Source organism: Melanotaenia boesemani, chromosome 2 (assembly GCF_017639745.1).
Source record: "Melanotaenia boesemani isolate fMelBoe1 chromosome 2, fMelBoe1.pri, whole genome shotgun sequence".
Taxonomy (NCBI): domain Eukaryota; kingdom Metazoa; phylum Chordata; class Actinopteri; order Atheriniformes; family Melanotaeniidae; genus Melanotaenia; species Melanotaenia boesemani.
Window position 1 is genome coordinate 859254 of NC_055683.1, and position 16593 is coordinate 875846.

The 16593-nt window shown below is 42.9% G+C and overlaps 1 protein-coding gene across 3 annotated transcripts in view; it reads right to left on the bottom strand.

Annotated features, from left to right (window-relative positions):
- si:dkeyp-72e1.9 (syntaxin-binding protein 4) overlaps positions 1-16593 on the bottom strand; it is a 151425-nt gene that overhangs the window by 111324 nt on the left and 23508 nt on the right. For 2 of the 3 annotated variants that reach the window (XM_042001208.1, XM_042001226.1), the window contains exon 2: positions 1159-1232. In XM_042001208.1, coding sequence (XP_041857142.1) covers positions 1159-1232 — 74 coding nt within the window. Of the gene's footprint in view, positions 1-1158; positions 1233-15727; positions 15968-16593 lie in introns of those variants that run through there. The other variant, XM_042001215.1, reaches the window with a different exon arrangement.

Genomic DNA, 16593 nt, shown 5'->3' on the forward strand with positions numbered 1-16593 from the left:
ATAAAATTGATTAAATTAAATTTACTCTGGCTTGAAATTATTACTTTACTTGATTATGTTTATTTATTTATGTTTTATGTATTTATTGACTTCAGCTGGATTTGTGAAGCACTTTGGCCAACCCCAGATGTTTTAATGTGCTATAGAAATAAATCTCAATTGAATTTGAAATATTAAAAATAAAATAATTACTCAAATGTTTCCTTGTTCAGGAGATTTACTTTGTAATTATGCTCCACCAACCAGAAATCAAAGCTTTAAACCAGCAGTCGTGATCGTACTGGAACCATCGATGGAAAAGCCTCAGCTTGAGATGAAACACGTGAATCTCTGCAGGAGCTGATGATAATACTGATTTAATTACAATCATTTCTACTGTAAACAAACAAAGTTACGTTTTGATGCAGCTGAAAACATTCCAAGCTGTCAGTGCAGAGTTGAAATTTGTTGCTCGTATAATCAGAAAACAACTTGACGGTTGAGATCATGTTTTATCTTCTCTTCCCTGGTTTCCTGTGAAATCCAGAACAGAATTTAAAATGAGCTCTTAGTGACCAAGGTCCACTGGATGTTGAATAGTTTCCCACCAGAGCTTCACTCTCAGACTGCAGGTTTTACTGGTGGTTCCTAGAGGTTCTAGAACTGGAACGGAAGGCAGAACCTCCAGTTGTCGGACCCCTCTCTATGGAACTAGCTCTCAGTTGGGCTTCAGGAAGCAGATGGAGGTTTTCCTTAGCGAGGTCATTATTTTAGTGTTTCATATGAACACAATAATTATAAACTGGACTAATGTGGATCATATGATGGATTTGCTTTAATTGGAATATAACTGCACTATGATAAGTTGTATTGAAATTTTAAAGGTGCCTTGTAACGACTGATGAAAGGATCTTCTACAACTAAAGATGAATGGAATGAATCTGACTGTTTTCATGCAGACGTTACTTTTGGAGTTCGGCTTTGTGATGTGTACGGTAGCTCGCAGCTCTGGCCCCCAGCAAACACGAACTCTGTGATCAGTGATTACCACAGAGAATAAAAACAACATTAAAATGAACCAGAGTTTCTACCTGCTTGATTCAGAAGTAATGGATGACCGTTCAAAAAGAACAGGAAACAGTTGACGGTTGGTTCCTACTGACAGTTACAGGAACTTACCGAGTCCGTTTTCACAGTCGATAAACTCCAAGGAATGAACGGCTCGGTCGACTCCATATGGACCCATTAGTGTCCTGGAGGGAGGAAACAGAAAAGAAGATGAACAATTAGAACGACCCAAGAGAACACAGGGTGGTGGTTGCGACCCCACCCGCTCGCAACGTGTGTGGGTGCATCATGCAGCATCCTCTGCATGTAGAGCTGAAAAACTGTAAGTCTTTCTGTAAGTCTTCAGAATCCAGACCTACAGAAACCAAACCTGCAGAAACCAGAGCACTGTGTAGAAACTAGGCCTGTAGAAACCGGAACCCTACACAGAAACCAGACATGAAGAAACCAGAACGCTGTGCAGAAACCAGACCTACAGATTCCAGACCCAAAGAAACCAGACCCACAGAAACCAGACCCAAAGAAACCAGACATACAGAAACCAGAACTGTAGAAATCAGACCTGTAGAAACCAGAACGCTGTGCAGAAACCAGACCAACAGATTCCAGACCAGAAGGAATCAGACCTACAGAAACCAGATCTGCAGAAATCAGACCCACAGAAACCAGACCTACAGAAAAAGAACTGCAGAGACCAGACCTGTCTGAACCAGAACTGTAGAAATCAGACATGCAGAAACAAGACCTACAGAAATCAGACCTGTAGAAAACACACCTACAGAAACCAGACCTGTAAAAACCGGACCTGCAGAAACCAGACCTACAGAAAAAGACCTGTAAAAACCAGACTTATACAAATCAGACCTGCAGAAAGCAAACCTGCAGAAACCAGACCTGCAAAAATAAGACCTGCAGAAGAAAGACCTGCAGAAATCTGACCTACAGAAACCAGACCTGTAGAAAGCAGACATACAGAAACCAGACCTACAGAAAAAACCTATAGAAATCAGACTTACAGAAACCAGACCTCTCCAAACCAGACCTGTGTCAAAACCAGACCTGCAGAATCCAGACCTGTAGAAACCAGACCTACAGAAACCAGACCTGTACAAACCAGACCTGTATAGAAATCTGACCTGGAGAATCTAGACCTGAAGAAATCAGACTTGTAGAAACCAGACCTACAGAAACTATACCTACAGAAACCAGACCAGCAGGAAACAGACCTGCAGAAACCAGATATTTAGAAACCAGACCTGTAGAAATCAGACCTACAGAAACAATACCTGTAGATACCAGACCTGTAGAAACCAGACCTGCAGAAACGAGACCTAAGGAAGAAAGACCTTTGGATACCAGACCTGCAGAAACCAGACCTGTAGATACCAGACCTGCAGAAACCAGACCTGTAGAAACCAGACCTGCAGAAACCTGACCTGCAGAAGGAAGACCTTTGGAAACCAGACCTGCAGAAACCAGAACGCTGTGGAAACCAGACCAGTAGAAACCAGATCTGCAGAAAACAGACCTGTAGAAACCAGATATTTAAAAACTAGACCTGTAGAAATCAAACCTACAGAAACCAGACCTATGTTCAATAGACCTACAAAAACCAGACATGTAGAAACCAGATCTGCAGAAACCAGACCTGTAGAATCCAGACCTGCAGATTTCAGACCAGTAGAAATGAGACCTGCAGAAACCAGACCTCTGGAAACAAGACCTATAAAACTAGACCTGTAGAAATTAGACCTGTAGAAACCAGACGTGCAGATACCAGACCTGTAGAAAGCAGATCTGCAGAAACCAGAACGCTCTGTAGAAACCAGACTTGTAGAAACCGGACCTGCAGAAAACAGACCTGTGGAAATCAGACCTGCAGTACCAGACTTGTAGAAACCAGATATGTACAAACCAGACCTGTGGAACCCAGACCTGCAAAAATCAGACCTGTAGAAACCAGACCAGCAGGAACCAGACCTGTACAACCAAAACCTGTACAAACCAGACCTGTGGAACACAGACCTGTAGAAACCAGACATACAGAAACCAGACCTGCATAAATCAGACCTACAGAAACCAAACCTAGAAACCAGACCTACAGAAACGAGACCTGCAGAAACTAAACATACAGAAACCAGAAATTGCAGACAACAGACCTACAGAAACAGACCTGTAGAAACCCGACCTGTAGAAACTAGACCTGCATAAACCAGACCTGCAGAAATCAGAACTACAGAAACACAACCAGCAGAAACCAAACCTGTAGAAACCAGACCTGGAGAAACCGGACCTGTAGAAACCAGAACCCTGTGGAAACTAGACCAGTAGAAACCAGATCTGTAGAAATCAGACCTGCAGAAACAATACCTGCAGAAACCTGACCTGTAGAAACAAGAACGCTGTGTAGAAACCAGACCTGTACAAGCCAGACCTGTAGAAACCACACCTGCAGAAACAAGATCTGCAGAAGCCAGACCTTTAGAAATTAGACTTGCAGAATGCAGACCTGTAGAAACCAGACCTGGATAAAAAGGACCTGCATAAGCTAGACCTGTAGAAAACAGATCTGCAGAAACAAGACCTGTAGAAACCAGGCCTGCAGAAACTAGATCTGAAGTTATTAGACCTGCAGAAACCAGATGTGCAGAAACCAGACCTGTAGAAAGCAGATCTGCAGAAACCAGACCTGTAGAAACCAGAACCCTGTAAAAACCAGACCTGTAGAAACCAGACCTACAGAAACAGACCTATAGAAACCATCCCTGTAGAAACCAGACCTGCAGAAACCAGAACGCTGTGTAGAAACCAGACCTGCAGAAACCAGATCTTTAGAAACCAGACCTGTACAAACCAGACCTGAGAAACCGGACGTCTAGAAATCAGACCTGTGAAACCCAGACCTGTACAACCCAGACTTGTAGAAACCATACCTGTAGAAACTAGACATGTAGAAATCAGACCTTCAGAACCAGACCTGTGGAACGTACACCTGCAGAAATCAGACCTGTACAAACCAGACCAGCAGAAACTAGATCTGAAGAAACCAGACCTGTGTAGAAATCAGACCTGCAGAAAACCAGAATGTTGTGTAGAAGCCAGACCTGTAGAAATCAGACCTACAGAAACCAGACCTGTACAACCCAGTCCTGCAGAACCAGACCTGTGGAACCCGCACCTGCAGAAATCAAACCTGTACAAACCAGACCTGCAGAAATCAGACCTACAGAAAACAGACCTGTAGGAAACAGACCTGTAGAAACCAGAACGCTGTAAAAACCAGACCTGTAGAAACCAGACCTGCAGAAATCATCCCTGCAGAAACCAGACCTACAGAAACCAGACCTGCAGACACCAGACCTGCAGAAACCAGACCTGTACAACCCAGACCTGTAGAAACCAGACCTACAGAAACAGACCTAAAGAAACCAGACCTGTAGAAACCAGAACGCTGTGTAGAAACCAGAACTGCAGACAACCAGAAGGCTGTGTAGAAGCCAGACCTGTGGAAATCAGACCTACAGAAACGGACCTGCAGAATACAGACCTGTAGAAACCAGACCTGGAGAAACAGGAACGCTCTGTAGAAACCAGACCTGGAGAAACCAGATCTTTAGAAATCGGACCTGTACAATCCCAGACCTATAGAAATCAGGCCTGTCAAACCCATACCTGTAGAAAACAGACCTGCACAAACAGACATGTAGAAACCAGACCTACAGAAACTCGACCTGCAGAAACCAAACCTACAGAAACCAGACGTGCAGAAACCAGACCTGTTCAACCATGACCTGAAGAAACCAGACCTGCAGAAACTATCCCTGCAGAAACCAGACCTACAGAAACAGACCTAAAGACACCAGACCTGTACAAACCAGAATGCTGTGTAGAAACCAGACCTGCAGACAACCAGAACGCTGTGTAGAAGCCAGACCTGTAGAAATCAGACCTACAGAAACGGACCTGCAGAATACAGACCTGTAGAAACCAGACGTGGAGAAACCAGACCTGCAGAAACCAGATCTTTAGAAACCGGACCTGTACAACCCAGACGTTGTAGAAACCAGGACCTGTAGAAATTAGACCTGCAGAACCAAGACCTGTGGCACCCAACACCCTGCTAGGAATCGACCTGTACAAACCAGACCTGCAGAAACCAGATCTTTAGAAACCGGACCTGTACAAACCCAGACCCTGTAGAAACCAGCCTAGCAAGAAACAAGACCTGATAGAAACCAAACCTACAGAAACCCGGACCTGCAGAACACCGACCTGCAGGAAACCAGACCTGGAGAAACCAGAACGCTCTGTAGAAACCAGACCCTGGAGAACCAGTGAACGCTCTGTAGAAAGCCAGACTTGCAGAAAACCAGATCTTTAGAAATCGGACCTGTACAAACAAACCAGACCTGCAGAACCCAGACCTGTAGAAAATCAGAACTGTAGAAACCACACCTGTGAAACCAGACCTATAGAAATTAGACCTGTGAAACCCCAGACCTGTAGAAACCCGACCTGTACAACCCAGACTTGTAGAACCTATACCTGTAGAAACTAGACCTGTAGAAACTAAACTTGTACAACCCAGACTTGTAGAAACCAATACCTGTAGAAAAAAGACCTGTAGAAACTAACTTGTACAACCCAGACTTGTAGAAACCATACCTGTAGAAACTAGACATGTAGAGAAAACCAAGACCTGCAGAAACCAGACCTGTAGAAATCAGACCTGCAGAACCAGACCTGTGGATCCCACAACCGGCAGAAATCAGACCTGTACAAACCAGACCAGCAGAAAGTAGATCTGAAGAAGCCAAGACCTGTCCAACCCAGAGCTGTCCAACCAGACCTGTGGAACCCACGACCGGCAGAAACCAGACCTACAAAAACCAGACCTGTAGAAAACAGACCTGCACAAACAGACACTGTAGAAATCAGACCATACAGAAACTAGACTCCTACAGAAACTAGACCTGCAGAAACAGACCTGTAGAAAACAGACCTGCACAAAACAGACTCATGTAGAAACCAGACTTACAGAAACTAGACCTGCAGAAACCAAACCTGCAGAAACCAGATCTGTACAACCCAGACCTGCAGAAACCAGACTTGCAGAAAACCATCCCTACAGAAACCAGACCTACAAAACAGACCTAAAGAAACAGACCTGCAGAAACCAGAATGCTGTGTAGAAATCAGACCTGCAGAAAACCAGAATGTTGTGTAGAAGCCAGACCTGTAGAAATCAGACCTACAGAAACCAGACCTGTACAACCCAGTCCTGCAGAACCAGACCTGTGGAACCCGCACCTGCAGAAATCAGACCTGTACAAACCAGACCTGCAGAAAACCAGATCTTTAGAAACCGGACCTGTTACAACCCAGACCGTAGAAACCAGACCTGCATAAACGAGATCTGTAGAAACCAACCCTGCAGAAACCAGACCTGCAGACACCAGACCTGCAGAAACCAGACCTGTAGAAACCAGGAAACCCTGTAAAAACCAGACTTGCAGAAACCAGATCTTTTAGAAACGGACCTGTACAAACAGACCTGCAGAACCAGACCTGTAGAAATCAGACCTGTGAAACCCAGACCTGTAGAAACCAGATCTGTACAACCCAGACTTGTAGAAATCATACCTGTAGAAACTAGACATGTAGAAACCAGAACTGCAAAAAACCAGGACTGTAGAAATCAGACCTGCAGAACCAGACCTGTGGAACCCAGACCTGCAGAAATCAGGACCTGTAGAAACCAGACCAGTAGAAACTAGATCTGAAGAAACCAGACCTGTACAACCCAGAGCTGTACAAACCCGACCTGCAGAAACCAGACCTACAGAAACCAGACTGCAGAAACCAGACCTACAGAAAAAGACCTGAAGAAAACAGACCTGTAGAAAACAGACCTGTAGAAACCAGAACCCTGTAAAAACCAGACCTGTAGAAAACCAGACCTGCAGAAATCATCCCTGCAGAAACCAGACCTACAGAAACCAGACCTGCAGAAACCGACCTGTACAACCCCGACCTGTAGAAACCAGAACCCTGTAAAAACCAGACTTGTAGAATCCAATCCCTGCAGAAACCAGACCTACAGAGACAGACCTATAGAAACCAGACCTGCAGAAACCAGAACGCTGTGTAGAAGCCAGACCTACAGAAAAACAGACCTGCAGAAACACTAAATAAAACACTTGTGATTCTGATCGGCTTTAAATTTCTTGTTAAATTGTTTTGTACGTGACATGTGACGTCCAAATAAACGTACCTTGTCTATTTCTATTTCTTTCCATTTCTAGTTTTTTCTATTTCTATTGTGTGGTTCTACTCAAACATGACTGCTGTTAGATGCTTTCATTTTCTTAGATGTGTTATTGTCTTGCTGGTTTTGTGTCCATCAAACGAGCCAAATATCTCCCAAAAAATACAAGTTATCCCCACCTGGCTTTGTTTCTATTTATTTCTTTATTCAAGTGCAACTCTATGAAAATGTCCTAAATCAAAACCCAGTGTAGCATGTAGAAGAAGCCTTCCGCGGAAACAAGTTACCATCCTGTAATATCTGGAGCTGAAAATATACACCTACAGATCCTCAAGCCCACAAAGACTTAGCACATCCAGTTCCTCCGTGTACATTTCTCGCGGAAGAGCATCTCTGAGATCCGACTCTGTGGCTTCCAGCAGCAGATTCAGCTTTTTATCATCTTGTTTCCCTCCTACAGCAGGTACAGGCACAGAGTAATGATCTTCTTCAGCTTGTCATGAAATGAGCGTCGTGCATGCCGTTCGCCTCTCCCACCAGACCTTTTTGTATAGTTTAAGTTTGGAAAGATGGTGCAAACAGCTGTTGTTCTGAACCAGACGCAGATCTACTCAGACAAAACCTGCAAGATTCACATGGCCACAATCACTGCAAGTCCATTAGAGGAGAGAGGAACTTCATCAGTGGCCTGGTTTCTAGGTAACAAGGTGTAGAAGACATCAGAGAAGCTAATTAAGAAATCAGCCATTAATTTTCTGAGATCAATCTAATGATCTCTGATAAGGATAAAACACATTTACAGCTTGGAGGCAACGGCAGGTTATTGATCACAATCAGCTTCATACAAAGTTAATTAAATGAGTAGAAAGAAACAAATAAACAGACTCATATACGTACAGAAATATTTACAAATACAAATAAATAAAAATCTGAAACTAAAGTTTATCCATCTGCAGCGCAAGGGGGAACATGAAAGCAAACTACCGTCCATTTAAAGTGGACCACCGTCCAGTTAAAGCAGAGTAATGGTCAAGTTAAAGCGAACCTATGGTCCAGTTAAAGCGGAAAACGATCCAGTTAAAGCGGACTACAGTCTGGATTAAAGTGGACCACGATCCAGTTTAAAGCGACCTACAGTCCAGTTTAAAGCGGACCCCAATCCAGTTTAAAGCCGAAAACGATCCAGTTAAAGCGGACCACAGTCCAGTGAAAGTGACCTACAGTCCAGTTAAAGCGGACTACAGTCCAGTTAAAGCGACCTACGGTCTAGTGAAAGCAGCCTACGGTCCAGTTAAAGCGACCTACAGTCAAATTAAAGCGGGCCACAATCCAGTTAAACCGAAAAACGATCCTGTTAAAGTGGACTACAGTCCAGTTAAAGCGAACTACGGTCCAGTTAAAGCGGACTACAGTCCAGTTAAAGTGGACCATGGTCCAGTTAAAGTGGACCACAGGACCAAGGTCCAGTTAAAGTGGACCGCGGGACCACGATCCAATTAAACCGGACCACGATCGAGTTAAAGCAGTCCACGGGAACATAACCCAATTAAGACGGACTACGGTCCAGTTAAAGTGGACCACAGGACCACAGTCCAGTTAAAGGGAACCACGGTCCAGGTAAAACAGACCACAGGGCCAGGGTCCAGTTAAAGCGAACCTCAGTCCAGTTAGAGCGCACCATGATCCAGTCAAAACGGATCACAGTTCAGTTAAAGTAAAGCTCAGTCCAGTTAAAGCGGACCACAGGACCAAGGTCCAGTTAAAGTAGACTACGGGACCACAACCCATTTAAAGCAGACCACGGTCCAATTAAAGAGGACCATGGCCCAGTTAAAGCTGACCACGGGACCACGATCCAGATAAAGTGGACCACGGTCCACTTAAAGCAGACCACGATCCAGATGAAGCGGACAATGGTTCAGTTAAAACGGCCCATGGTCCAGTTAACGCTGGACCACGGTCTGGATAAGTGGACACAATCCACTTAAACCAGATCCACGGGACTATGATACAGATAAAGTGGAACCACGGTCAACATAAAAGTGGACCACGGGACCACGATCCAGATAAAGTGGACCACGGTCCAGTTAAAGCAGACCACGGGACCACACTCCAGTTAAAGCGGACCACCGGACCACGATTCAGATAAATAACATTTATGTTATGTGTCAAGATGGCGGTCGAGGTGCACGCACACAGTTTGGCAGGCTCTATGTGTTTACCCAAAAAGCCATTTAATTTCATTGAAAGGCCTCGCTTTTGCCATCAGCATGTCTATGTTTTACTATGTCTATGTTTTACTATTGTCTGTTTTTACCTGCTTGTGAGTTTCAAATTTCCTCAAAAAAGGAATAATCAAATCCTGTACCCATTTAAGATGAGTCAACATCTTCTCTACTCAAGACTACTGGATTATGGTCATGCTAGGCCACCTCCAGGTAAACATACACAGACCTATAGAACTAAATCTTCTCTGGGAATCTTGCATTTTTTCATAATACTGCTTTTGGCTGGTGATGTAGAAGTAAACCCTGGACAGCAACCACTGCTAACTTGGCCACAGCAGATATATGAGCTATCTGGACTACAACCAGTGCTACCTGAGTTACCACCACAGTTAACCGTCCTTCCACCATGGCTTCCTGGGCCACCACCGCAGCTACCTGAGCCAACAGGTCTACATTAAACAACCCTCTGAACAGTGCAATTTCTCAAGTACTAGCCTTTGATGTATGTATATGCTACTGGATGCTTGAATTTCCCTCGGGATCAATAAAGTATCTATCTATCTATCTATCTATCTATCTATCTATTTACTGCAATCACTGGGAACACCTGCAAATAATGGCTTTTCCTCTGTAACAAAATGAAAAGGACTGAACCTAGCCATTAAGAAACAACGTAAAATGCATTTTTTTTAAACTCTTAATAATGTCAAAATTGTTTGGGATTTATGATCAAAACCAAAGGGACTATTATTGGGTCATATTAATATGCAGCATTTTTAATAAAACAGAGCAAATGAAACACCTATTCAGTGACTCGAATATTGATATACTAGGAGTAACTAAAAGTTGGTTGACTCAATCATCACCAACAGCAGCAATTAATATTCCAGGATACAATACATTCAGAAGAGACAGGGAAGTGGGAAGAGGTGGGGGTATATTAGTTTATGTCAAAAACATTTTTAAATGTAAACTAATTAAGTGGCCAGTTGAAGTCAATGCTGAATGTATTGGTCTGAAAATAACAGTTTCCCCAACAATGTTATTCACAATGATTTGTATGTATTGACCTCCCTCTGCTAAGGATATCTTTTATGATCAACTTAAGACAGTTTTAAAACACTGTAATCACAAAAGTGAAATAGTTCTTTTCGGTGACCTAAATATTACTTGGGACAAAAAATCAGATAGAAAAAAATTGAAACTTGCTGATAAGTACAACTTAACACAGGTTATTAAATGACTAACAAGACTAATACATAAAAAACAATCTGATATTCACTAATATGCCTGATTGAATATCTAGAACCTTTAATCTTCTATCAGGTCTTTCTGATCACAACTTTATTCTGTGTTCAAGAAAAATTAAAGACAACATTTAGTTAAACCTTCTACAGTTAGCAGCTATCAATTTATACCCAAAAGTGAGCAACAACATTTGAAGAATGAATTGCAACAACTAGAATGGCTTAATGTGCTGAAAAACAATGTCACTGAGGCTAGTTCGAACAACTTTATTAAAAATGTCAATGAAACTCCAGCTAATTTTACAAAATTAGGCAAATTTAAACAGCATAACGAATCTTCCTTAGATAAATAATGATATAAGGAAACTAATGAAAGACAGAGACAATGCATTAAAAAAAATCTTTGAAAACCGGCATTACCAGTGATCGACAGATTTTTACATCACTAAGAAATAAAGTTGTAAAACAGATCCGTAAAGCTAAAACAAATTTTTTTATTGACATAAAAGAAGGGACAAATGGCAATGGAAAACTGATTTGATAAAAATCTAAATAAGCTTTTAGGACACAATAAACATATGCAATTTAGAGATTTGCAGCTCCAAGAAAATGGTACACTAACTGACAATTTAGATATAATTGTTAATTGCTTTAATAAACTCTTTATCAGCTCTATCGAGGAACTGACAGCTGACTTTAAATGCCCAGACCTCCAATACAAGCCTCTGGATGAAACAATACCAATATCCAAAATATAACTGTCCCAGAAGTCTTGAAAATAATCTCATCTCTAAAAGGTTCAAAAGCAGTAGATGCATTTGGACTCACAAACAAATTTTTAAAGACTGATGAGGCGTTTGCAAGTCCAATTACACATTTAATACATTCATCAATAAACCATGCTACAGTTCCACTGACATGGACGACTGCAAGCGTTATCCCATTCTACAAAGCTGGCGACAAGACAAAACCACAGAACTATCGGCCAATAAGCATTTTACCAGCTGTATTAAAAAATAGCAGAGAAGTGGGTTTCCATACAGTTAATTGAACATCTAAACAGTGGTCATACCCATCTCCATTAGGTTTCCGTAAACATCGCTCTACAGAAACAGCCACTTGTTACCTTCTTGAGAGTGTAAAAAAAGCCTTTTAGATCAGAGTGGGTTTGTAGGTGCTGTTTTTCTGGACTTAAAACGTGCTTTTGATACATCATGGTGTGTTTCTTGAAAATGATCTGATTTTAATTTCTCCAGAAGTGCCCTCTGTTGGATGCAGTTCTCTAGCAGATAGGAAACAAGCTGTACAAACAGGAAATTCACAGTCATCTTATCTTTCTTGCTCTTCTGGAGTCCCACAAGGATACTCGGCCCAATCCTATTCAGTCTGTATGTCAATAATTTACCAAATGTTTGTTCAAATATCAAAACGTAATTATATGCAGATGATACAGCGTTGTATGCTCATGCAAAAACTAAACAAGAAACTGCTGCAATACTTTCAGGAGCCATGGTACCGGTGTCCCACTGGCTTCAAAACTCCAGTCTGCATCAAATACAAAAAAACCTGTTGGTATGTTCTTCTCACGACAGCCAGCAGAAGGCCAACAACCATCTGTTATAGTCCAGTGGTGAATGTCTAGATGTGGTGGACCAGTTTAAAGTATCTGGGTGTGGTCTTTGATTCAAACCTGACATGTAAGCAACATGTTAAAAAATTACAAATACAATCAAATTTAACTTATCAAATTTTAATCATGTGAGACCCTTTCTGAATCTTGATTCAGCAAAAGCATACATGCATGCAATGATTTTTACTCATATAACCTACTGTTATACAACATGGTCTCATACAACAGAGGGCTTTTTAAAACCTATCAAGTCTCTCTTTAAGAAAACGTTGAAGGTTTTAGACAGAAAACCTCTTCATTTTCACTACTGTAATATCCTTAGTAAATATAATATTTTAGACTTGAACAGCTATCAGATATTTTTGGATGCATGTTTGGTTTTTAAGGTTTTAAATAGGCTTGCCCCTCCACAATTACAACTTTTTATACAGAAGAAAACTAACAATAGAGTCAATACCAGAGTGTTAACGAGAGGAGACTGTAACATACAGCACCACAGGACAAATTTTAGCCAAATGATGGCGTCTATCAGAGCCACACAGTCATGGAGCTCACTACCAGCTCATATTAGAACTGTGACAACTACTCCACCTCAAGAAAACACTAAAACAGTGGTTAAAAACAAGTCAGCCCTGTATTCATGTAACTTCTGTAACTCTTGTCAATATGTGATGCTGTTGTTAATGTATGTTTGTTCCAGGTGCCTGCCTTAGGACAACAGATGCAATTTAGCTTTTTAGCATATTTACTGTGAAGCTTTTGCTCATATGTTGATCACTATGCATTGTCCGAAATAAATAAATAAATAAATAAATTTACTTAAATTACGCGTACCACAGGACCACGATCCAGTTAAAGCGGAACTGGATCCGTTTAAAAAAAGCAGACTTGAGCCGGTGTTTCAAAAGAAGCAGAAATATTCCTCTTACAACTACTTTTTTTCAAGTAAGATTAAAGGTTTTCTGAAGCTAGAAATAGCACTTGTATCCTCATCCAGAGCTTGTTTTCCTATCTGAGGCGATTATTTTGGTTTTATTTAATCGGGTGATTTGGCAGCAGACCAGATTTAGCCCTAAATTCTTTCTTTCTTTTTTTAACTTTGTGTTTGGGTAGGTCAGAAAAGTGGATATCTTCCAGTTCCGATTAAAAGATGCAGTGGGATTTAATTACATAACAGGTGCAGCAAGGCTTTGGCATGGCCAGAAAGAAGACGTTCCAAAATATAGAATTTAACGTCATCCAGATGTAGAGCCAACAGCAGCTCAGATGGTGGAGCCTCCATATGACCGACCAGCATGTAGAAATGCTGCAGGGGAACTGCTCTGCATCTTCAACCATAGTCTACATGAAACCTTGTGAGGACCAGAATATAACTGACCCTGGGCTTGTTGGAGGGATGGGCGTATCAATAATCTGGAATCAACACTTGGATGTCTGCCAGTCAGAATATCGCTTTGATGCTTGTTAAATATGACGATACCCCAGGCAGAAAAGATTAAACCTGTTTTCACTCTTACCGTTTTAGCCAATAAAGTTCTGTGCGAAAAGCAGCTAGCATGTCACATGATGATGGCAGCCAATCAGTTGTCATGATGATGCTCATGTTGGTGATGATGGTGTTTAATATTTGACTTGTTTAATGCAGGAATTTCCACTCAGTTTAGGGTTTAGGACTTATAACAGGTACTTACTGTTTAGCTAAATAAAACGAGTTTAAAGGAAATTCAGTCGATCTTCTAATTATTTTAATATCATTTTATAAAGAATTTAATTTTCATCAAATTTTATAAGCCGTCTATTTTCTATATTGATAATCCTAGTTCCAATATCCCAGCAGCTGCCAGGTGAGAGACAGATACACCTGGACAGGCCACACGTACACCAGGAGAACCCACGCGTTCACCGGGAGGACCCACGCGTACACCGGGAGGACCCACGCGTACACCGGGAGAACCCACGCGTACACCGGGAGGACCCACGCGTACACCGGGAGAACCCACGCGTACACCGGGAGGACCCACGCGTACACCGGGAGGACCCACGCGTACACCGGGAGGACCCACGCGTACACCGGGAGGACCCACGCGTACACCGGGAGGACCCACGCGTACACCGGGAGGACCCACGCGTTCACCGGGGAGAACCCACGCGTACACCGGGAGGACCCACGCGTTCACCGGGAGGACCCCACGCGTACACCGGGAGGACCCACGCGTTCACCGGGAGAACCCACGCGTACACACCGGGAGAACCCACGCGTTCACCGGGAGAACCCACGCGTACACCGGGAGGAGACCCACGCGTTCAACCGGGAGAACCCACGCGTTTCACCGGGAGGACCCACGCGTTCACCGGGAGGACCCACGCGTACACCGGGAGGACCCACGCGTTCACCGGGAGAACCCACGCTTTCACCGGGAGGACCACGCGTTCACCGGGAGGACCCACGCGTACACCGGGAGGACCCACGCGTTCACCGGGAGGACCCACGCATACACCGGGAGAACCCACGCGTTCACCGGGAGAACCCACGCGTGCACCGGGAGGACCCACGCGTTCACCGGGAGAACCCACGCGTGCACCGGGAGGACCCACGCGTTCACCGGGAGGACCACGCGTTCACACGGGAGGAACCCACGCGTTCACCGGGAGAACCCACGCGTACACCGGGAGAACCCACACGTGAAACTTGTTTGTTTGCCAAATCCATCAAGAAACACTGCATCTCCTGAGAATCAGCTAACAGCAGTAGCAATAAGTTAGGTGTTTCACCACCTGTTTTTGGTTAACACTCTCTTTGTGACGTCATTACATTTGTACAATATTAAGACATATTTCAGCTATGTTTATATAAAAGTGCGCAGCTGGAATGTCTTTAAAAAAAACGAAAAGAAAAGAACAGGAAAAGAGTAAAAGGGCCGTTTTATGGCTCTGAACGGTGAGCCAAGTCTGCACATCTTTCGTTAAGCAGCGCACGAGCGCGACAGAGCCAGATGGAAACGGACTAACAAATGAAGAAAAGAAAAAACACGCATCCACGTCGTTAACCTGTGTTCGTTCCCGTTCACGCGCTCGGTTAGAAAAAACACCCGCAGCGAGAATTAATTACATGAATGAAATAAACAATAAAAACAGCAGCTTGTTTGTCAACTCGCTCGAGCCCCTTCTCTCCTCCATCCACACCTGCACTTTCTGCGCTCGAACTTTAACCAGGCATCACTTTAACAGCGGCTCCGGTCCCTGAAGTGGACACGCACCGGTCCCTGAAGTGGACGCCGCAGCGCTGTCACGCGCAGCCTCTTCTTACCTGCTAATGATGACAGCTCCTTTATACATGACTGAAAAGGTTGGCATTTTTCACATGGAGCCCGCTTCTCGGTGGACGGACACAGGGACGCTGGCTCGGCTGGAGCGGTGTGCCGGTGGGTCGGTGGCAGCTCCCCGCGCGTTCAGCCCTCAGCCAGCAGCCACATGATGCTGCCTCTAACTCCAGCCAGTCCGCTGCAAACATCCCCACCTTCTCCCACCTAATCTCTTACATAAGTCAAGCTGCCGGAAAACGAGTAAATAAATGAAGGAAACTGCTGATCCACCAGCTGACCCCCCTACCCTGCGCGTGCAGGTTGTTTTTGTATGTAGAGGAATTGAGCTCAATCCGCCCAGGTTACTAACTCAACAATAATCTTAATAAGTGGTTAACCTCAGCTTAACCTCAGCCTCTAATTCCCGTTCCTGGTTGTTCGTGTAAAATCCAACTCAGTTTAGTATGTATATGTATATATGTATGTATTTATTTATTATGTATGTATGTATGTATGTATGTATGCATGTATGTATGTATGTATGTATTTACGCATGTATGTATGTATGTATGTATGTATGTATGTATTTATGTATTTATGTATGTATGTATGTATTTATGTATGTATTTATTCATTATGTATGTATGTATGTATGTATGTATGTATGTATTTATGTATGTATGTATGTATGTATTTATTCATTATGTATGTATGTATGTATGTATGTATGTATTTATTCATTATGTATGTATGTATGTATGTATGTATGTATTTATGTATGTATTTATTCATTATGTATGTATGTATGTATGTATGTATGTATTTATGTATGTATTTATTCATTATGTATGTATGTATGTATGTATGTATG